This window comes from Phacochoerus africanus, chromosome 2 (assembly GCF_016906955.1).
Source record: "Phacochoerus africanus isolate WHEZ1 chromosome 2, ROS_Pafr_v1, whole genome shotgun sequence".
Classification (NCBI taxonomy): Eukaryota; Metazoa; Chordata; class Mammalia; order Artiodactyla; family Suidae; genus Phacochoerus; species Phacochoerus africanus.
In genome coordinates, this window is record NC_062545.1 from 1,972,441 (window position 1) to 1,995,802 (window position 23,362).

Sequence of the window (23,362 nt, forward strand, 5' to 3'; positions counted from 1 at the left end):
TTGGAAGACAACAGACAAAAATAATTCCTAACAGGAGACGACCCAACAGGCCAGCAACACCATGACCTGGCAGCAGGCCCACCTGTCCAGCCCCTGCCCACCTGGCCAGTAGCACCTGCATCCCCCAGTCTTTCCTATTTCTCCTCCTCCTCCTCGGAGGCCCAGGAGCACCTGGTAACGGGGTCACGGCCTTTCTCGGAGCCCGGAGCCCAGCCGTTTCCTGAGGCCCCACCGCCCCCGGCCCCTCTTGGACAGCGTTCCCTGGGTTTTCTCTTTTCTCCTTTCACCCCGCTCCTCCTCCTGGGCCCAAGATCTTCTCCAAGGCCTCTTTCCTCAGGTCCTGAGGAGATGCCCACATGTCCCCGGGCAGCCCCTGCCCCGCCCGGCCCTCCTCCAGCCCCAAAGCAAACCTGTCAGACTCCTGTTTAGACCCTTCCCAGGATTCCGAGGTAAATCCTTCAGCCCGGCCCAGGCTCCCCAGGAGGAGGCCAGCCCCTCTCAGGCCCCCCAGGAGGCAGCCAGCCCCTCTCAGGCCCCCCAGGAGGCGGCCAGCCCCTCTCAGGCCCCCCAGGAGGCGGCCAGCCCCTCTCAGGCCCCCCAGGAGGCGGCCAGCCCCTCTCAGGCCCCCCAGGAGGCGGCCAGCCCCTCTCAGGCCCCCCAGGAGGCGGCCAGCCCCTCTCAAGGGCTTTGCTCATGTGCTTCCTGGACCTTGAACGCCTTCCTGCCCTCAGCCCCTGCCATCCAGCCAATTCGGGCTGTGCTCCCGGCCAGGGGGACACACACCTTCTGACCTTGGGTTTTCGTGTGAGCATCTCCCCTGCTGGATCTAAAGCCCTCCCACGTCTGTTGTGCTGAGTGGTGAACCAAGTTTGTTGAATTATTATGTATCTGTAATGTGAAGAATGATGAGGAGCTCTCTGGTGGTCTAGGGGTTAGGATTCAGTGCTTTCACAGCTATGGCTCGGGTTCAATCCTTGCTCTGGGAACTGAGATCCTGCATCAAGCTGCTGCTCTCAGCGGCCAGAAAACCAAAGAAGAAGAATGATGAACCCATTCGTGGCCTCGCCATGAAACTCGGTCCATCCCTGGGCCTTCTCCACTGGTTCACCCTGGGCCCGGCACAAAACTGCCCCCTCCGCCTCTCTCTGCTCTCTAACTTCCCATCCTTCCTGCGGAGGCCAGACCCTCCCTCCGCCCCGCCCCACCCCCCCATGCCGCAGCTCCGCCCCTTCCGAGGTTCCCCCATGTCAAGGTCACGGTCTGAAGGGACCACGACCTCCCAGGACTTGGTGATTTCGTCCTGGCTGCCTCCAGCCATACATCCATTTCAGCCAAGTCAACTAACTGTGCAGTATTTCTCTTAACCGCCTGCTTCCTTCCTTGCGGTCTCTGCTCTTAGGCTTCTACGCTGGTCTCTTTCATCTTCCTAAATCCAAATGATCTGTATCTTCTGGGACTTTTTGGTAATCAACAAAACCAAGCCTCTGCATTCTTGAAATTTCGTGACACTCTTTCCCCTCCTGCCGTCCTGCCCGTCCTGCCAGCCCCTGACACTGCAGGTTTGTAGGAGGTGCCCATGTGGCCGACCCACAACGCGGGGCTCAGGTCAATGCTCTGGGCACACCTGCATAGGAGGCCTTCACCAAGGGAGGCTGGCACGTGCCCACCAGCCTGGAGGGTCAGGATTCCGTAAATAAACCCTGGGGGGCCCTGGACGCAGCCCGAGTCAGAACTGAGCTTCGATCACTCAGCCCAGAGCCCGTGAACCTGAGAGGCCCCGTCCTAGCTGGGACCTGCGGCCCTTCCCGGGAGGCCCTGGACCACCTCCCAGCGGTCACAGATAGGACCTCCCCGACCCCTCAGGGCCGGTCTCCTAGGACTGCAGGAGTGTGCCCAGGGCTGAGGGGCCAGCAGGAAGGACCCAGGGCAGGAGCCTGGCGACACCTGTGCAGGGACGTGTCCAACTGTGTCCCCAGGTCACAGCCCAGAGACCGGGACACTGCAAGCCTCCTGGGTTTACTTTATTTATTTGATTCAGGGGAGGCTGGGGAGGTGGCCTCCGTGGCCACCAGCACAGGCGTGACCTGAGGCGGGCTCCGTGCTGCTAGTGCCGGCCTGAGCTGCTCGGCCTGGACAGCCTGGCTTCGAAGGCCCTGGCTAGATGCCTGGTGCTGGTGCTGGGGGTCCTCCGCCCCCAGGACTCCTGCTGATGACCCAGCAGACACTCAAGAACGAGGGGCCTTGAACTCGGGCGTGTGCCCTGGTGCGCGGGCAGAGGCAGAATCCTCAGGCCTCTGGTCTCCACTTGGGTGGGGGGGGGGGCGGCCGAGGGCTGAGGGGCGGCTCCCCCGTCACGGAAGCCCTGCCCTGGGAAGGCTGAACTGTGGCAGAGAGCAGGTGGATTTTTCTTGCTCTTAGAATTCCATTTGCTCCAAGGGATGGTTCAGACGGAGCCTTATCACGAAACACGGCCGGGTGGGCGGAGGAGGAGGAGCCCCGCACCCCAGGGTAGAGCGCTTTGTCCACCTCTAAACGCCAGCAGAGGTGATGCCAGTCTCAGCTGCTCCGCTGTGTTGGCTCCAGCAGTCGTAAACCTCTCGGGCCGCCTCCCAGGGCTCAGGAGCAAACGCAGATTTTACTGCTTGCTCAGAGTAATTAATGCGGGCGAGATTTTAAAACCTGTAAGGAAATGAATGCACATCACAACGAGTTATTTAAACGTTTCCTAAAAACTAGAGGCTTATGGAAAGTGGAACGTTAACGGGAGAGACGACAGAGTTAGACGCAGACAGAGGGAAGGCGAGCGCGACACCAACCTGGGCTTGCGGCTGCCGGCGTCTCCTTCACTTTCCACACGGTCCTGCGGGGGCCCCGGCAGCCAAGCCGGTGAAAAGGATCACAGACCCCTTCCTAGTCATTGCTGGATAAGAGGAGGCCTGCCAGTGTTTTAAAAGAGAATAATCCGGAGTTCCTGCTGTGGCTCAGTGGGCTAAGACCCTGACGTTCTCCCCATGAGGATGGGGGTTCGACCCCTGGCCTCCCTCAGTGGCTTAAGGACCCAGCCTTGCTGTGAGCTGTGGTGTAGGTCACAGATGGGGCTCGGATTCTGCGTGGCTGTAGCTGCGGCTGTGGATGCGGCGTAGGCCGGCAGCTGCAGCTCCAATTTGACCCCCAGCTTGGGAACTTCCATAGGCCTCGTGGGCCACCCTAAAAAGAAAACGAAACTAAAAGAATAATTTTCTAGGTCCTAAACCATAAAGGGGTATTGACGTGGCTGGAGGGGGAGCTCGGAGGAGCCCGGGGAGCTGCTCTGACAGACGGAGGCCCTTTCCAGCCCAGGTCACACCTTCTCTGCACCTGGAGCCCACCTCCAGGCCCCTCCAGACACTCTCTCAAAGCCCCCCCTCCCCCACCTGCTCCCCCAGCCACTCAATCCCTTTCAGGCCCCTCCTCTCTCCCCATCATCCAGTCCCTCTCCCACCTCCCGCCTCCCTGAGCTGCTTCATCAAATTGCCTCCCCGCCAGCCCACGGGGCCCAAGCTGCCTGGTTCTCTCCTTCAGACAGCAGAGTTAAGCACGTGGCATAGCAACCTCCCTGCAAAGCTGTCTCTACAGCTCTGTCACAGCTCCAGGGCCCATCTCGGTCCTCGGGGCTGTGGTCGGGTGAGGCTTTGCACGCAGAGCGGCCGGGACACATCCATGGCCAGTGCCTGCGCGCCCCAGAGGCCCGGCTAAGCATCGGGGTAACCAGCTGTCCTGCTGAGGGCATGTCCTGTTGGGAAACGGCCTGTACGCTGCAGGGGAGTCCCCGCCACCGCCTGGGGCCCTTGGCCGCTTTCTCTGCAAGACCACTGCCTGGTTCTGTCCTCACGGCTAGCGGGCATTTGTCTTCCCTGACCTCTGACCCAGTCATCCAGCCTGGGGTGGAGCCTGGGCATCAGCATTTTTAAAGTATTTGAATGTGCAGCCAGTGCGAGTCCAGCCCAGATCCTGAAATGTGATTTCTCTGCTCCTGCAGCAGCTGGCTTGCTTCACTGGTTAATGGCATATGAAGTACATTTTCAGAAAGAATTTCTGGCATTAAAACCATTTATTATTGTTGTTATTGCAGCTCATGACAAGTGACATCTCATGATGTCACTGCCCCTTGGAGGCCAGGAAACAACATAAAAATAACAACAGTTCCACCACCTTTTAGCCAAAGAACCAAGCGAAGGGCCAGGCCCAAGCCAATCACTGTCGCACTGCTCTGCCCAGAGCTCCTGGGCACCAACACCTCGGCCGAGGGTGTCCTCAGATTTCCCGGCCGCAAACTCCGCCAAGTCCTGGACGTGGACAACGACCCTTCCGCATCCCACGCCAGCCCCTCTCCACCCCCTCCCCTGGTGGCTTGGCCACTGAAATGAACCCCTGTGCTGCTCCTCAGACAGGGCTCCTGACCTCGGGGGCTCCAGACCTGGCTCTCTCTCACCAGCCCCCCCGACCACGCCTCTGTGCCCAGCACCCACCCCCTCCCCTGAGGAGCCGCCCTGAGCACCCCAGCTGCGGGGCCGGCTCCTCCTGCCTGTCACCAGCCCCCGCTGGCTTCGCTGGGGGGAAACCTTCCAGCCCCTCCCTCTGTGGTCTCCGATGGTTCACAACCCAACACCAGCCTTTCAAGTGTCAGAATCACATGCTGCTTCTGCTCCTCGTGTCCTCATAATCCGCCAGTGACGGTCACTTTCTTTCAGGGTGAAACTTGACACCTTAGCCCAGCACACAGGACCCTCCGCGATTTGGTCCTGTCTCATCCTGGCCCCTCGTTCTTTTCCCCCAAAAATGTAATATAAATTTACCTTACATTTCTGCATCTTTGCGGTCATCACCAGCCTTATTAAAATTCCTTTCCTCCTGCTGGGCTAAATTTTGCGCTCAAAATTCACTTTAGATGGGAAACCTTTTAAAACTGCCCTGCTCCTCCGAGGCAGGCAACCTGGCTGGATCAGGCAGTCAGGTGCCCTTCCTCCCACACTGGCCCTGGAAGCTCTTCTAAGAATGGATCTGTCCCCTGCCTGTCCCCTCCCAAGCGTGACGGTGGGAAAGCAGTCAGATCCCACAGCTGGAGGAGTCTGGGTCCGGAGCCGCAGTTGGGTAGTTTTCCTCCTTGTCCTTTCCTCCCGTTGGGACTCAGCACCCTGAAGGGTTATGAGACAGTGAGGACCGCGTGTCCTGACACGCGGGCACTGGACCGCGCAGCGCGGCGCGGAGCCGGAAGGAAAGTCTCACGGCGCCCCCTGGCGGGAGGGGCAGGCGGAACAGCGGCGCGCAAGGGGCAGTCACTCACCTGCACTGCCAGAGAGAGGCTCCCGCCAGGTGAGGCTCCCGCCCACCTCCTCTGGCTCAGTGCCAGCTTGTTATGCTGTTAGCGCATTAGTCCAACTCTCAGGGCAGCGCTCCTTCATCTCTTCTCCTCCATTTCCTTACAAGAACGAAACAAGCCTCCCAAAGCTTCCCTACCAGGCTGCTTTGGGAGGAAGAGCCTTGTATCTAGGAATTTGAAAGAAAATCATTCTTCTCCTCTGCTCTGAGCCGAGGAAAGCAAAGTTCTGGGGTCTGAATCCTTGCACTTTCCAGGCTTTGGATATCAGGAAGAGTAGGAGGAGCTGGGAGAAAAGTGACCAGTGAGATGCAGGACAGCTGAGAGCGCGACACTGCAGAGCCCGGACCGCAACCCGCTTGGGTCCCCCTGAGGACCCATGCCCGTCTCTTCCTCCAAGGGCATCAGCCCCCAACACCACAGATCCGCTTCACGCGCATACTTACACGTGTCTCTCTCAAGTGTTTATCATGAAAACACCTGGCTCGTGTACATCCTTCCAGCAGAACCGAGGGACAGTGGTTGTATGTACAAGCCCATTGTGAGCAAATACCTCCCATCCCTCCAGAGGACCAGGGGCTGTGTGAGCTTCGGTTTTCAGTGACCGTTAACTGGCAAAGTGTCCATGGCCTGGTCGCTGCCTGGGGAGATCTTTGGGGCCGGGAAAGACTTCCCGGGTCCCGTGACCACGCGGTTTCCCGTCTCCTCCCTCGGGGAAACGGTAGATGGAATTCTCTTTCTATCGGCCCCCTGGGGCGTGGGTCTTGGGGTGTAAGCGTGAAGATTCTATCATGGGTCTCCACCAACGTTCTAGATTTCAACGTCACAGTGCGCCCAGCTTCCTCAGGAGCCTATCGGAGGAGACGTGAAAGCTGCAAGTGTCTGGTGCAAAGAGCAGGCATCCGCACTTGAAGCTGAGCTTAGACGGACGCTGTAAATAGCATGCGCTCCTGAGGGCCACGTCACTGATGGGCTTCGGCCGTGGGCGGTGGTCCTGGATCAGCACGGCCGTGTGCGCGATGCACCTCTGAGCCGCGGTTCGGACCGCAAATCCAAGATGTGTGCGGTCGGTGTCCACCGAGCCACCCCTAAGCCTTTCCATGTCTGAGGAGGCCTGTGATCCGTGGAGAACTCCAGCCACAGAGAGAACTGAAGCCAGAGGGAAATTCAGAAAAGCCATCCTAAGGAGGCTGAACGTGGAAAAGAAAGAGTTTGGAGGAACGAGTTTGCTCACTCTGGAAAACACCGATGGTCACCATCAGATCAGGGCTCCCCGCGTGGTCCTCCTTGTCCGGGAGCCCGTCCAGGCCGCCCCCACTTAGGCAGCCCCTCCCTTCCGAGCCCAGACACCCAGGCCGAGGCTAAGCTTGAAGACTTGGAAGCCCAGGCGACCACCTCGACTCGAAGGAAAATTTTACATTGTTGAACAAATTCAGGATGTGTCAAGTGTTCAGAGGCCACGTGGGCCCGCACGCCCTCGCTGAGTCGGGATGCCTCTCTGCTGCGCTGCGCACGGCGCTGAGTCCTTGCCAAACACGCCCTCTGTTTGCCCCGTCTGAAGCCTTAATTCCGCCTCGTTTTTACAAAATTTACCAGCATGTGTGGCCGGAGGATCAACAATACATGATTAACGAGGGAACGTGGGAAACCGAAAATGAAGAACGCCTCCTAGGCGACACTCCGCGTGTGGCTTTTATTCCTGGTGTGCTAATTAGAACCTTGCGATGGTTCAGTCTTCAGCTCTTGAGTCCTGCCGTTTTTATCATCACATGAAGCCAGTTACTGGTCCTGAGCGGCTGTAACAGTGTCTATAATTAAATAGGTGGCGGGGAAACTTTAAACAAAAATCAACAGGGGTAACACCACCCCAGAGCCCTAAGGGCTGAGAGCGGAGATTCCACGGTGAGGCTCCTGCTTTGAAACACCCTGCGGTTCTCTTGGGTTGAGGCCGTGAAGTCCATGGGCGTGGCCCACAGGCCCAGGAAAACGGGACGAGACCCTGGGGGCAGGCTTCAGCCAGCGCTGGACAGTGGGTCCCACCCGGTCTCTGGTATAAATATGGCTTAAACAAGTAAAAAAGGTTCATTTTGGAGACTCAACTGTTTCTATGTAGAAATAACATGTTTTGAGGTCCCACTCAGGCGAAGCTCAAGGAGACCCCAGGAGGCCGCAGGGGAGCCCCCGGCTTCTCTTCTGAGTCCTCGGGGCTTAGTTGACGGGGCTGCCGAGCCCCTGGCCACGAGGGGCCTTCTGGAAGGAGGAAAGCCCTCCTGAGCATGGAGAAGGGATGCTGGCGTCCACAGCCTGGCGGGGTCCAGAGCCCCTTGTGAGGAGAGCGGCTGCAACATTAGGGGACAGCGGGCAGCCTGGGCCCTGTGCCCCTCACTGGGTTCCACGCTGAGCCCACCCTGCTCAGGGCTGCCCAGGCAGCCAGGCTTCGAGGTGAGCAAGCTGGCTCGGGGGCCAGCCTCTGGACGTCACACCCACCCCGGCAGCAGAGGCCAGGGCCACCAGGAACAGTGAGGATGCGTCCTGTCATTCTGTCCCCTGCACCTGCCCTCGGGGGGTGGGGGGGGGTGCTCCAGCCCGCTGTCAGTCCGGGAAATACATGTAGCCCGCTCTGTGGGGCACCGTCGCTGCACGAGGACAGATGGGAACAAGCGTTTTCTGTCACAGACGTCACCGAAGGGCGGAGCCGAGCTTGGATGCATCCCATTGTCAGTGGGGGGCTTGTCCTGAGTTCACCTGAACAGCCATTGGACAGCCAAGGGCTTCCAGAAGTGAGGGAGGCCAGGGAGAGGCGGTCTCCCGGGGACTCTAAACGGCTGTGATGCAGGAGAGAACAGTCTTCTCCTAGAAGTAAGTCTGGAGCAGCGTGGACCGGATGAGGGGGTAGGAGAGGAGGGGGCAGGCAAGGGGGCTTTGCGAGGGGGGCTGGGAGGGGCCGGGGGAGGCAGGAGGCAGCCCGGCCCTCGGGCCTGGGCCACAGCGAATGCCTGCTGTGGACTCCCGACCCTCCAAGGGGGGCTGGGAAGTGAGGCTGGGATGGGGCGGGGGCTCAGCAGGGCTGAGGACGCCCAGTGCCCTTGACCTAAGGGCCCTGGGTGCTATGTGGCCCTCTGCGGAGGGGGGGGGGGCAGTCGCCTATGCCTGCAAATCCCTGGGAGGCGGAAGGCATTGTCTTCTTGTATTCGTTTGTAAAGGGACAGATTCGGTCTCTTAAATACTGGGACTGCGGTAGAATTCTCCTTTCAAATTAGTTCCCTTCCACCCATGTTTACTGAAGCTTGACTGCACGCCCAGAGCCTGGGGGCAGAAGGTGTGACTAGACGTGGCCTTGGCCCTCGGGCAATTGAAGTCTTCACTGATAAGACAGAACTCTCCTTACCACTAACACCAAAGAATGGTGCCAAGGCTCTGACTTAGAATAATGAAAAATTGTTCTGGGAGTAAAATTTTCTCCAAAGGTGCATGTAGAGCATGTAGGAACTATTAATTTATTTTTTGAATTATTGTCACAGTACAGTTGATGTACCGTATTCGTTTCCAGACACAACATAGTTTGTCTATAGGAGCTCTTACTGAGTTGGCCAACTTAAAACGTAGGGCAGGCCGCTCCCCTTGTGGCTCCGTGGAAGCGAATCCAACTCGTACCCATGAGGACGCAGGTTAGATCCCTGGCCTTGATCCGTGGGTTAAGGATCCAGCATTGTTGTGAGCTGTGGTGTAGGTCCCAGATGTGGCTCCGATCTGGTGTTGCTACGGCTGTGCTGCAGGCCAGCGGCTACAGCTCCAATTCGACCCCTAGCCTGGGAACCTCTGTAGGCTATAGGCACGTCCCTAAGGAAAAAAAAAAAAAAGTAGGGCAAATGGTATAGAGGTAATTTTTTTTTTTTTTTGTCTTTTTGCCATTTCTTGGGCCGCTCCCGAGGCATATGGAGGTTCCCAGGCTAGGGGTCAAATCGGAGCTGTAGCCACCGGCCTACGCCAGAGCCACAGCAACGCGGGATCCGAGCCGAGTCTGCAACTTACACCACAGCTCACAGCAACGCCGGATCGGTAACCCACTGAGCAAGGCCAGGGATCGAACCCGCAACGTCACGGTTCCTAGTCGGATTCGTTAACCACTGCGCCACGACGGGAACTCCAGGTAATTTTTTTAACGTGAGAAGCATTTTATATTTTGTATAATCTGTAAGTCACACCGTAAGCTAAACCCGGGCATCAGGAAGGAGATGAAGGAGACGGTGACGTTTCGAAGACAAATGGTTGAAGCGGACTCTTCTCCACAAACTGGCCTCACAATCGAAACAATTACACTAGAACCTCCGGCTGCTGTTGGTCCCCATTTGATAAAAATGGAATATTTTGTACATTTGAACAACTAACCTCTCAGTTTGAAAATCTCTGTACTAAGCAGGGTGAAGTATCAGCTGTGGGTGTGCATGTTACGTTCACAACAAGGTGGCATTTTAAAAATATATGTATATTTGCAGTGTGACTGAAGATGAGACTATTAAGAGCAAAACAAAAAGAAGCTAAAGTCACATTTGCACAGAAGACGTATGAAAATAAAGGCTTTGTAACATAAATCTCCAGTAATTCCAAATAGAGGCAGGGAGTTCCCATCATGGCTCAGCGGAAACTAACCCACTAGGATCCATGAGGATGTAGGTTCGATCCCTGGCCTCGCTCAGTGGGTTAAGGATCCCGTGTTGCCATGAGCTGTGGTGTAGGTCGCAGAAATGGCTCAGCCCAGCAGCTGCGGCTCCGATTCAACCTCTAGCTTGGGAACCTCCATATGCTGTGGGTGTGGACCTGAAAAAAAAAAAAAATAGAGGCAGGGAAATATTTAGAGATCTAGTTTCTGAAATTCTAAACATCAAGGCGTTTTGGAGAAACGTGCGGTTTTACGGCTTTCATCTTGTGTGTATATCATCGGTACAGAGAAGCACTGATCCCGTCCACGGACGGGCATTTCTTAGGGGAACTGGCTCTGGACTTTGGTCTTCCAGGAACCCTGTGTGTTTGCAGCATCTGGTTCAGGGTCACCCGACAAGAACCCCTCCCCCTGCCCCCAGAATCTTTCCTCTTGTCCTTCATCGAGGACCGAAGGGCATGGCATTGAATGAGATGGTTGCATCCTTTAGCTGGATCCCAGTTCAAAGGGAATGTTGCCCGGGGTTGCGTGTCCTCTGAGCTGTGACTGTGCTGAAAACTCAAGTGTGAATTTGAAAAAACTCCCAGTTCTTTGTCCGAGGACTTATTTTGGAAGGAGGAAGGCATGAGAACCAGCAGCCCGCTGCGCTGGGAGTCAGACCCTCCTCGTAGGGTTTGTGCAGGGCTCAGCCTCGCCGGACGGGCAAGGCCCCCGGGGGCATCCCACAGGATGAGGGGTGGTCCGGCTGACTCCCCTGCCCCGGCGCCCCATGTGCCCAGCAGCACCATCAGGGTGTGGGAAGGGGAGGCTTCCCCCAAAAGCCAGAAGAGCGTGGCCAGGGCCAAACCCCACTCCCAGAGGCTGTGAAACCCCAGAACCCTGTGCCTGGAAGTGGCTCCTGCAGGGTCGGGCTGCTCCAGCTGCAGCTCGTGCCCCGGGCAAGTCAGCCGTGCCGGACCCACGGAAGATGTGGCACTCCTTGGAAACGTGTGTCTTGGGCAGCACGTTACAGGTTACCCGGGCCTTGGCCCCTCTGGCTCACACACAGCTTAGCTGAACCCGCAGCGCGGCCTGCTGCATTTTCTGTCCAGATGAGGGCTTGCACCTTAGGAACATTCCCGTGGGTTTTCTGCACATGCAGGGAGGATGTGACGTCCGGGGCTGCAGGGTCACAGGCCAGAGCTCAAGCGCCGTGCTGGGTGCCGCGCCACGACCCAGAGCCGAGGACTCGACGGAGGCAGAGCACCTATGGCCAGGGGACCCCTCTCTCGGGGCGGGGATCTGGGGAGCAGTTTCCTCGTTTCCTTCTGGAGGTTTCCTACGGAGGCTGACCTGGATCCCCAGGAATGCCTGTGGGCTAGGAGCAGCCTCAGCGTCTGCAGGGGAGGGGCCCCCACCTGTCGAGGACAGGCCGCTCCAGGCGCCCCTCGCCCGCCTCTCCTGAAGCCCACAGCCTCCCACCTGCGGCGCTTTGGAGATGCCAGCGGGAGAGTGTGACGTTATCAATATGACAGCACGTACGTTGTCATTTTAGGCAGTGACCTTGGGAGGTTTACGTACTATTAATAGAATAATCCTTTAACACATTTCAGGACCGGTCATGAGGGTCCATGCATCTGCCCAGTGGAGCTGACACCTGTGGTTCCAGATAAAGTGGGCCGGCTGCGCAGAGAATGTTTAATAGCTTCTCCGCAGAACGTCTGCGGACACTCCGAGATCGCTCTGCTAATGGAGCCATTCGGTCTAAGTTCAAGCTTAAAGTTCTTAACGTTCAGGCAATGAAGGGGACAAGTGTCTCAGCTTCTGCCCTGGATGAGCGGTAAAGAGTCTTAAATAATGAACAATAATACATTTTTATGATCTATATATTTGTATTTCACGTATTTGTATAACATTACACATGCTGTTGCCTATTTATTTATTTTATTTCATGTAATTTAATTTTTTTGCTTTCTAGGGCCACATGTGTGACATAGGGAAGCTCCCAGGCCAGGGGTCAAACTGGAGCTGCAGCTGCCGGCCTCCGCCACAGCCACAGCCACACGGGATCCTTAACCCACTGAGCGAGGTCAGGGATTGAACCCACGTCCTCATGGATACTAGTTGGGTTCATTACCACTGAGCCACCAGGGGAACTCCTCTCTTGCCTTTTTAAGCTGGCAGCAGTGTGTCCAGTGTAATATTTTAAAGTATATATTAGAAGCATCGATTAATTCGAATTGGCAGGACTCCTCACCTGTAGGTAAAATATCCCAGACTGCTATAATTTTGTAAGTTATTTGCATCTTTAACTTCATTTCATCAGTTTCTCCCCCGTACATCTCTGTGTTACAGGCTAGAAATCCAAATTCCTAAATATTTATATAGTTAGTTATCAATCGAGCACTTGGCCACTTGGGTGAAGCAGCAAAGATCTAATGTTTATCTGGTAAAATGTCCAGTTCTGTAGTTTTATTTTAACTGGGATTAGAATTTTCCACTGAGTTTTGGGTTGGGGACCAAGAGGGTTGAGACTGCTGTATCGTCCCCTGGTTTCCAACCAGACACAGGATGCTAGAAAAAGGAGGGGAGATTTTAGGCAGAAATGAGCAAAGGCATAGGAATCAGATACACAATCTGTGCTTAACGGTGCTTCTCTATGGTTGAAATGAAGAAAAAAGATCAATCTATGACCCAAAGCCTGAGCCACATATTGGGCTCCTTGGCAGCCCTTGGGTCCCTGCCCACATGGAGCCGGAGCCCCCACTGGCTGGGTCCTGCCTCTTGTCCCAACCCTCCAGGGGCAGAGGGCTTCTTTCCCCACCTGCGAAGGCCAAGGAAGAAATTATTCCATTATTATTTTGTTATAGGGTTCACCTTATTAGAAAAATCTCAGAGTTCCCATTGTGGCTCAGTGGTTAATGAACCTCACCGGCATCCATGAGGATGCAGATTCGATCCCTGGCCTCGATCAGTGGGTTAAGGATCCGGCATTGCCATGAGCTGTGGTGTAGGTCACAGACGTGGCTTGGATCCCGCGTTGCTGTGGCTGTGGTGTAGGCTGGCGGCTGCAGCTCCAATTGGACCCCTAGCCTGGGAACCTCCATGTGCCACGGGTGTGGCCCTAAAATGAGAGAAAGACAAAAAAAAAAGAAAATCTCCACGGACTTCTTCACCTTCAGCCACGAGGGACTCTCCTGGGGGGACAGGGACTGACTCAGGTCAGGACCGAGGCCCTGCCGCTTCAGAGCAAAAACCTGAAGGCATTTATTTTGCTTTTATTTCTTTTCCATCGAGTCCATCTTTGCGCCAAGCAAATGTCACCACCACGCTTAGCATAACGGGGAACCTGCGTCAGATTTAAAAAGAGCCCAATCTTAAAAAAAATAATAAAATAGGTTTTACATAATAAAAAAATTAAAATAGCCCACTCTCCTTTCCAGGTGAGGGGTGGAAGCCATGAGAAGTGTCACGGTAGGGTCCCCCGCTGGGTGGAGAAGGGCCCTTGGCTGGCCCTGCCCCTCGGCCCACAGCCCTCCCCCCACACAAGGACCTCAGACTTCGTCCCCATCCTGCTCTTAATCGCTACTCCCCTGGCCCATATGCTTTTCTTAACAGAACTGCTTGCTGATGTTGGCACCTGTAAGTCGGGCCCGGGCAGGAGGAGGGCATTTCAGCAGCTCCAGAAGATCTTTATTGAGAAGTCGGGTTTCTCAGGGAAATTTTCATAGGAAAGGGGATACTTAGCTGAAATGGGGCCCAAGGCCAGTGGGTACACTGCAGGAGCAGCCCGCCAGGCCCCAGGCCTCCGAGGATGCCCCCTCCCCATCCAGGATGAGCTGCCGGCCTTCTGGGCTCCAGGAAGGAGGACACGCAGGCTGGCAGACCTGTCTGGGGGCAACCTCTCCCGTGTCTGTTCCTGTGCAGTGCAAGGAAGGCGGGCTCCTGTCCTGAGCGCTGATTCCAGGTGAGACAGGCCTGCGCAGGACCTCGTCTCGTTCCACGCCAGGAGAGGTCTACTCCCGGGGGCAGGAGGCGGAGCTCGCCAGAAACTGGACGGGGCTCCACTTGTTCTGTGCGATCCAGGGTTTTTTAGGCTGGTTTGTGAAATGCTAACCAGTGTCAGCACATTTGGAGAGGGTGCCACCATCAAACAAGTTGGGGAGATAGCAAGAATAGAGACTTATTTTCTTTTGGGGGCTGCACCTGAGGTGCGTAGAAATTCCCGGGCTGGGGTTGATTCCAAGCTGCAGCTGCCGGCCTACACCACAGCCACAGCCACCCCAGATCTGAGCCGCATCTGTAACCTACCCTGCAGCTCACAGCAACGCCGGATCCGTAACCCACTGAGCAAGGCCAGAATTGAACCCACAACCTCAGGGACACTGTGTCGGCGTCTTAACCCACATGAACTGCAACAGGAACTCCCAAGAAACATTTCTAACTTCATTTAAACCAGCTTCCATAATTATTTGACCCCGCCTCCCCCACCCCATTCCCACGCACGCGCACACAACACGCTGCTTAAAATACAGGTTAATTCCATTGAACAGTCTGAAAACATCACAATAAATGGCAAAGATCCAATTTTATTTATTTATTTATTTGCTTCTTTTTTTTTTGGCTTTTTTTGGCTTTTTTTAGGGTGGCACCAGAGCCTTATGGAGGTTCCCAGGCTAAGGGTCAAATCAGAGCTGTAGCCGCCGGCCTACACCACAGCCACAGCAACATCGGATCCTTAACCCACTGAGCGAGGCCAGGGATCAAACCGGCCACCTCATGGATCCTAGTCGGGTTCGTTAACTGCTGAGCTACGACTACAGCAACTCCCAAGACTGAATTTTTTAACTGAAGTACAGTTAAATCACACTGTTGCGTTAGCTTCACGCGTGCAGCCCAGCGATACCCATGCAGCTACTTTCGCTTGTCGGTTATTACAAGTCCCGGAGCAGAGCTCCCCGGGCCGTGTGGTTCACTAAGACGGACGTTTTCGGCCACCCCTCCAGGTGCATGACCTCTGTCTGGTCCTGGTCAGGGCGGTGAGGACCCCGGGGGCGCACGCTCCTCTCGCTGCTGCTCTTGCTCACAGCTCTTTAGACGCCCTCGGGGGACCCCGACCCGGCCTGCTGAACCCTCAGCTCAGCGGCGGCCGCTCGCTGCAGGTGGCTTCAGACTGGGAAGCGGGCTCCCTCCTCCGGGACCCTCCCCCGTGCAGAAAAAGGTGGGTGAGCAAGCCGGGCGCCCCCCGCCCCCTTCCTTCCTTATCCAAACTGGCCTCCCTGAGAGTACCACACATGTCACAGTTACTCCTTCTGTGTCCATCGGAATCTCCCAAACACGACAGAGCTGCCATCGACTGAGGTATTTATGTCGCCTTCTGAGAGCAACTACGCATGAGCAACACAAACTGTCGAAGCAACGAGTGGCAGTTGCCTGAGCCTGGGATTCCTGGGGAGCCCATTGTTTCAGGAGTCGGAAGATTGACCTGTTCCCCCGAGAGGCTCCGACGACGTTCACCCTGTTTCCGGGTCCTCGTGACACATCACGCCTTGGCATCAGTTTCAATATTTCTCAACCGTGATCTTGTTTTTTCCTTCTTTGAAAGTTCAGAAAAATGTTGAACCTGCTTTTCTTATAAAATGTGAGGCATAATCCTCAGTCATTGTCACTGCATAATGAGTTTTTAAAAACTCATATTTTCCTTTCCAGCTCTTTCTTGTAAATGGCCACGTATTTGAACAAACCAGGCCTCTGAAAACCCCAGGGCCTGGGGCTATGAGGTAGGCACTAGGGGCCGTCACAGGGCCTGGCCCATGCTCCTTAAACTTCCCAATCCAATAAGACCCTTGCTAATTACATAGAACCATCGTTTCCGGCTTTTATTTTTTATTTTTTTGCTTTTCAGGGCTGCACCAGCAGCATATTGGAGTTCCCAGGCTGGGGGTTAAACTGGAGCTGCAGCCACCGGCCTCCACCATAGCCACAGCAGCTTGGGATCCGAGCGGCATCTGTGACCTACACCACAGCCACAGCCACTCAGATCTGAACCACAGCTGTGACCTACGCCATAGCTCACGGCAAACACCAGATCCTTAACCCTTTGAGCGAGGCCAGGGATCAAGCGTGCATCCTCATGGACACTAGTCAGGTTCATTACCCCTGAGCCACAACAGGAACTCCTACAAGGTGACCTGTTTCTATAGCAACAGCAGAGCTGGGCACCTTTGGGAAGGGACTGGGTAGCAGAGAAGGCACAGACCACGTGGCCGACCTCATGACATGCTCTCTCGGGTGAAAGCTCCCTCTCGGGCCAGCCTCCCACGTCTGCTTTTCCGATCATCCACTTCTAGAAAAGGAAGCCCTCCCCTGTGGTAGACGGCGAGGCTTTGGGGGCCGTCCTGGAGCCGCTGGTGGTCCGGGTCAATGAGAGCACCCCGGAGGTGGTGCAGGGCGTCCTCCCAGAGTGCGGCTGGGACAAGTTCTATAAGTGGGAGCAGAGCAGGGAGAACTGGAACCTGTACGTGTGGGCATCCTCATTCCGCATGGCCGAGCACGCCCACATCAAGCCCTGGCAGGGCCTGAACCACTACCGGGCACCACCGAGCTCACCAGGAGGGACCACTTGGCCCAACAGATGAAGCACATGGAGCGGCTGTATGGCTCCCCCCTCTACGAGTTCCTGCCCCCGACGTGCGTCACGGCCACTGACCACGGCAAGCGTGTGGCCCGGTGCTTCAGGGAGAAGCAGGTGCCGGGCGCCCAGCGCAGCTACTGGATGTAAGGCTGCCCCGCTGTCTCGAGGGAGCGGAATAATCCTTTTCAGCGACGGCAAAGACTTGATGAAGTACATCTGCCACCCTCTGCTCGTGGGTGGCACAAATGTGGCCTCCGCGTTCACGTTTGTGTCACTGGCTTTAAGCCGCTGACCATCTCTGTCTACCGGGCAGGGCTGGCGCGCTTTGCCACGGAGAAGTTTGACCTCAGTAACTTGCAGAACTGTTACGCCCGCCTGACCACCAGCAGCATCAGTCAGTCTGGGGCCTCGTATGAGCAGGTCAAGGAGGTGGGAGGCAGCGGCTGCAAGTGGACCCTCAGCCACTTCTTCTTGTACCTGTGCAGCTGCAGTGTGGACCGCCGGCCTCCGTGGCCGAAAATCAGCCACGTGGTGATCCTCACCGTGCTGTGGCCATCGCGCCCTCGGTCCCCTTCGCGGCCAACCGCTTCGAGTTCTTTGGATTGGATATTCTTTTTTTTTTTGCTATTTCTTTGGGCCGCTCCCGCGGCATATGGAGGTTCCCGGGCTAGGGGTCGAATCGGAGCTGTAGCCACCGGCCTACGCCAGAGCCACAGCAACGCGGGATCCGAGCCGCGTCTGCGACCTACACCACAGCTCACGGCAATGCCGGATCGTTAACCCACTGAGCAAGGGCAGGGACCGAACCCGCAACCTCATGGTTCCTAGTCGGATTCGCTAACCACTGCGCCACGACGGGAACTCCCGGATTGGATATTCTGATTGGTGACAACTTGGTGGCTGTTAGAGGTCAGCTGCCGCCCGGCCGTGTCCCTGGCCTGTCCAACAGACGTCTCGGTGAAGAGGAAACTTATCCACGACACCACTGAGCTGATCCACCTGCACGCCCTCAGGAATGAGAGAAAGGAGAGCCGTCGGGGGGCGGGGGGCAAATGGAAGTTCCCGTGTCTCCCTGGCTCGTAGAGATGAAGGGCGTCAGGCAGCACCTGCAGCCCTCTGCCCTACGAGTCTCTCTCACAATTCGCCAGCAGACAAACACTTCATAAGGAAGGATCGGCTGCAAAGAAAGCAGTAAGAATGTGCCCTGAAAATGAACACACCTCCCAGCCCAGAGGAAGAGGGACCAGGAAGAAGAAAGCTCTCGTAGCAACAAGCGAGCCTCCCAAAGCCAGGGCCAGGCACCCGGCCCGCACGACGTTCCTCCCCCGCGTGTCGCTTGAACCGACCTGCAGCTGCAAGGCCGGCGTCGCCCTGTGCGTCCAGCCCAACAGCCTGGTGCCCGATCTCCAGGCAGGCAACCTTGTTCTCATTTTCCCCTTCAGTGAAGCGACTTTTGGAGCTTCCAGGGATGGTTGAAGGTCAAAAGAGCAATCCTAGAGCTCCAGAAACTAATAAATCAGCAACACTCCCAAGTGGCAGAAAGGAAAATAAAAAGAACGTAACACGCATTTTTTTTGAAGCCAGGATCCCTGTCCTGGGGCAGCCGGCGGCTCCGTCCTGCGTCCCAGTGAGGTCCTGGGACAGAGGTGTGGATCTGTGCATTAATACGACAGCTGACAAAACAGAGCCCCTGCTGGGCTTGCATCTCATCACTGGCGTGTTGGCTCAGGTCTCGTGGGAGAAGCCACGTGCCCTTACCTGCTCTTGGTTACAATTACCCTGTGCGTTTTTAACGGAAAAAGATTATTATGACATTTTTTTTAAATGGAAGTGAAAAGTTGTAAATCAACCATAATAGAAAAAATAAAAATCTCCCGTGTGTGGCGCAGGGAACTCTATCTAGTCACTCGTGATGGGACAGGATAGCAGATAATGTGGGAGAAGTAATACGTATGTAGACGTGTGACGAGGTCACTTTGCTGTGCGATGGAGATGGACAGAACATCGTAAATCAACTAAAATGGAAAAAATCAGATAAAAAACTTTAAAGTTAAAAAAATTGTACTGAACACCCTACCGGAAAAGCCAGGGGTTATCTTTCTTTTTTAATAGACCTTATTTTGTTCACAGCTATTTTGTCAGCGAAGGATCAGTCACCTGACTGCAGTGAGTGACTTCCCGGCAAATACCCAAGTGGCTGTGCTGTTCATGAATCCTGGGCCCTAAATCCGACACTGGGCTGGAGCGCTTCCCACGGCCCAGGCGGGGGAGGGAGACATCCGCCGTGTTTGACAGCGGCCCCGCTCCACCAGCTTTGTCGCTGTTGGGTTCCCCTCCCGGCCTACAGTGTCAGAACCTTCCAGATCGGGAACATTAGCACCGGCCAGCGAGGAAAGAAAGGAGAGCCAGCGTTTACCACAAACTGCCTGCTGAGGAGCCAGAGCCTCGCGTCATGTGCTGTACGTTGCGTTCCTATAAAGTGCTCGGAGCTGGAATCCGCAGAAACAGAAAGGAGAGTGGTGGTTTCCAGGGGTTGGGGAAGTGAGGCGTGACAGCTCATGGGCACAGGCTTTCCTCGTGGGGGTGACAGAACGTGCTGGAACTGAATGGGATGCTTTGGAAGTACGTACGTGATCTAAATGTCATGAATGCTGCGTTTTGTGTGGTGCTTAGCTTACCTCAATAAAAAAAGGTCAAGCGAGACGACACTGTGAGCAGTGATGCAGAGCGGGCGGTGCAAGGACACAGCGCACATTTCAAGGGCGTTACATCCATCCACGGCAAGGTAAGGATCGCTCCCTGCGATTGTGGTGCACATGGAGGGGCTTCTGAAACGCTAATAAAGCTTTATTGCTTGACCTGCATGGTGCAGAAAAACAAGGAAGAGAGAAAAAAGTTCCAGCAAGTGTAGGCTTGAGGCTGTAATATGTCTTTTATGAGTTGCCTGTTTCCAGGCCTCTATACGTTTATGCTTCCACCTCCCACCTGGCTCCACGATTTAAAGGAGGCAGGAACATGAGCGCATCAAGGTGAGTCTGATCTTACCTGTCGGCTGTTCCGAGGCTACAGTATCTGGTAAATAGAAGAAGGCGCCTCTTCCACAAATGCCGGGGCATTTGAGTCTAGATCATGCAACATACATCACAAGAAAACCACAGATTCGATCGCATCCCGCTTCAGTGGTTGGTTTTTTTGGTTTGTTTTTGTCTTTTGTCTTTTTTCTTTTGGGGCCCCACCTGGGGCATATGGAGGTTCCCAGGCTAGGGGTCTAATTGGAGCTATTGCTGCGGGCTTACACCACAGCCACAGCAACACAGGACCCAAGTCAAGTCTGCGACCTACACCACAGCTCACAGCAACGCTGGATCCTTAACCCACTGAGCGAGGTCAGTGCTCGAACCTGAAACCTCATGGTGCCTAGTCGGATTCGATTCCGCTGTGCCACGACGGGAACTCCGTCCTGCAGTGTTTTAAATGATCACATCTTTATCACGAGCCAGGTTTTTGCATTCGAGTTGACCTAGTGTTGTGTCCGTTTCTGCTGTACAGCATGTGGCCCAGTCCGCATAGACACACATTTTTTTCTCATACTATCTCGTATCATATTTTACCCCAAGAGACTGGATAGCATTCCCTGTGCTGTACAGCAGGAACCCTTGCCCATCCATTCTAAATGTCATCCTTTGCATCTACCAACCCGAACTTCCCGTCCCTCCCACCCCCACACCCCACCCCCGCCCCAGGTTTAATGATTCCTTAGATGCGAAAGTCCATCTTGCAGACACGAGTACCCCAGGAAGCCCGGGTGGGGTGGTGGGCACACCAGAGCACTTGCTCAAGGAGCCGGCAGCCCTGAAAGGGAGGTGGACACAAACCAGGAAGCCAAGCCTGCTGCTGCCCAAAGAGCCAGGATGGGGCGGCTTCAAAAAAGTCCATTAAGGGAGTCTGGGAATTAAAGGAGCAGGATCTGGTTCTGAGAACTCTTCGGGGGGAGGGAGAGCTTTGCTGTTGAAAGTGAAGGTTCTCATTTCATTTCAAAACCGGATTCCAATTCCCTCTGACTCGGGGTTAGCAGGAACTCATAAAGAAGAAAGAGGAAATCACGGTCAGAATCTTCTAGAAGGAATAGGGGGTTTCTGTGACCCTGAGGTCACTCTGGGCCGCGGAAGGTGATGGAGGTCATGGTACCCACTTGCCGAGTTCCCAGAAGCAGGGTGGACAGAGCTGAAAGCCCCTCCGCGTACACTCCGCCACCACCCCTGGACGACGGGAGCTCTCGGAGGCCCGGGTGTCGGGCCAGGTTGAGGCAGACCCCACACGCGCTGGGTGTGAGCTCACAGCTGGGGGGCCCCTGCAGGGCGGCCGAAGGAGGCAGCACCCAGCCTGTCCCCTCTCAGCCGGTCTCCTCACCCCTCGCCCTCCCGCCCACCTCCCCCACTTGTGCAAACGCACATGTGCCCTCCCCAGTCCCAGTCCTCCTGCAGACTGGTGGTGGCCCAGATGACCTTGGGGCCGGAGAAGGACGCTCGTCTGGGCCTCTTGGGTCCCCTGCAGGGAGGCCCAGTCCAGAAGGATGTGCTGCTGTGAGGCAGGCTCTCTCCCCACGTCCTCGGTCGACCAGCCAAAAATATATATATTTTAATGGAGAAAGGATTGCCACAAAAACAGCAGTTCCTGAGACCAAGCTCGTCTGCTTGTCACAACAGGCCAATAAACCAAGGGATGAGTTGTTGGGGCAAAGAACAGACACTTTATTTGGAAAGTCAGCAGACAGAGAAGATGGCGGACTTGTGTCCAAAAGAACCATCATCCCTGAGTCAGAACTCAGGCTTCTTTTCCACTAAAGGGGGTGGGGGTGGGGTGGCTGCTGCAAACTTCTTGGTGTCAGAATCCTTTGTTCTGGCAGCTGTCCACCTAGGTCCAGCCACACTGTTCCTGTAAACCTCCAATGAGACAAAGGTTATTCTCTGCTCTGCCACGTTTCATCTCGAATGAATGAACAGGTTTATACCCTTAAAGGTCAGAGCCTTGAGAACGGGCTGTCCTGTCCCTTCAGGCTACAGGCCGATTTGCAATTGGAAGCAAAAGCGATAGAATACGAAAGTGAAGTAAAAGAAACAGACCCGACCTGGAGTCAGATTTGAAATGAAAGCATTGATGTGGCCGAGATCCTTGGTGGCAAACAGCTAAAACTTTTGAGAATGGTATTAACCTAGAATTGCAAACGTGCTAACTACGCAAGTCAAGTTTAACTGCAGCAAGTTCAGTGCGATGACCAGCGGCTCGGTTTAAAACATGGGATCGGGGGAGGAACAGTCAAGTGAATAATGGTGTCCCCATGCTCCCAGCTGGTCTAATTAAAGGGCCAGAGATGACTGCCAAGAAAGATATCAAAGTAAATGTAATAATTCTAGGAAGATAGAAAAATTCACTACAGGAAATAAAGAAGGCGGTCAAACAGTTTCGAAGTGGGTTTAAGAAGAGTGGTCAGGTATTTGGCTTTGGCTCTGTGTCAAGTGTTTGTCCAAAAGATGCATCCCCCAGCTCCCACTGTGGTTCAGCAAGTTAGGAACTCCACATTGTGTCCGTGAGGATGCAGGTTTGATTCCTGGCCCTGCTCAGTGAGTTAAGGATCCGGCGTTGCCACAAACTGCAGCTTAGGTTGCAGATGCAACTCGGATCCTGCATTGCTGTGGCTGTGGTGTAGGCTGGCAGCTGCAGCTCCAATTCAACCCCTGGCCCGGGAACTTCCAGATGCTGTGGGTGTGGCCCTAAAAAGAAAAAAAAAAAAGCAAAAAGAATTATCCATCAAAACCTATAAGTGCTTGTTTCTTTTCTTTTCCTTTCTCTTTTTTTCTTCCTTTCTTTTTCTTTCTTTCTTTCTTTCTTTCTTTCTTTCTTTCTTTCTTTCTTTCTTTCTTTCTTTCTTTCTTTCTTTCTTTCTTTCTTTCTTTCTTCCTTTCTTCCTTTCTTCCTTTCTTCCTTTCTTCCTTTCTTTCTCTTTCTTCTTCCTTTTTAAGGCTGCACCTGCAGCACATGGAAGTTCCCAGGCAACACCAGATCCTAACTGAGTGTGTGACCTATGCTGCAGCTCACAGCAACACCCGATCCTTAACCCACAAAGCAAGGCCGGGGGTCGAACCCGCATCCTCACGGACACTATGTGGGTTTCTTAACCCACTGAGGCACAATGGGAACTCCTGCATGTTTCAACATTTAAGGACATGTAATTTAATTAGTATCAATCGTAAATGCTCAAGTAAAAGCAGTTTCAATGTTGAATACATCGAGCATTATACATAGTACCGTTCTCGTGACTGCTACTCGAAGTGGAGGTGGGGAGGGCTGGGGAAACGTGCATTTCCAAGGCAGCCCCTTGGGCTAAAAGTGGGGGTGACTGTGCTCTGGTTTTGTCTCCCGTCCTCACAGCGAGCCTGTGCCTGCAGGTCCTTTAGGCACATTTAGGCAGAAGGAGGTGGCCATACTGGAGTGGCTCACCCGAGGCTGGGTGGACCATGGCGCAGGGCCGGGGCATGGGGGTCCTGGGGGGGACCCACCCGGAAGCCCAGCTCCGCCCCACGCCCTCCCTCTGGGGCTCCATGGCTGGCGCCTCCCCTTTCCCCAAAAGCCTTCTGTCCTTGTCCTGGGAGGTGCTTCCTGTGCTGGGACCCGCTGCAAGTCCGTGGCTCTCTCCCTCCTCAAAGCATGTCCGCAGACCCCACGGTCAAAGAGG

General features: G+C 55.1%; 1 protein-coding gene across 1 annotated transcript; it reads left to right on the plus strand.

The window, feature by feature from the left end:
* Positions 1-14,903: 14,903 nt before the first annotated feature.
* On the plus strand, positions 14,904-18,191 carry TTLL2 (tubulin tyrosine ligase like 2). The gene is given in 9 exon segments (XM_053743472.1): positions 14,904-15,001; positions 15,085-15,220; positions 16,346-16,580; positions 16,583-16,769; positions 16,771-16,865; positions 16,868-17,178; positions 17,181-17,263; positions 17,526-18,100; positions 18,103-18,191. Coding segments are annotated over 9 exon segments (1,809 nt in total).
* The last annotated feature ends 5,171 nt before the right edge of the window (positions 18,192-23,362 follow it).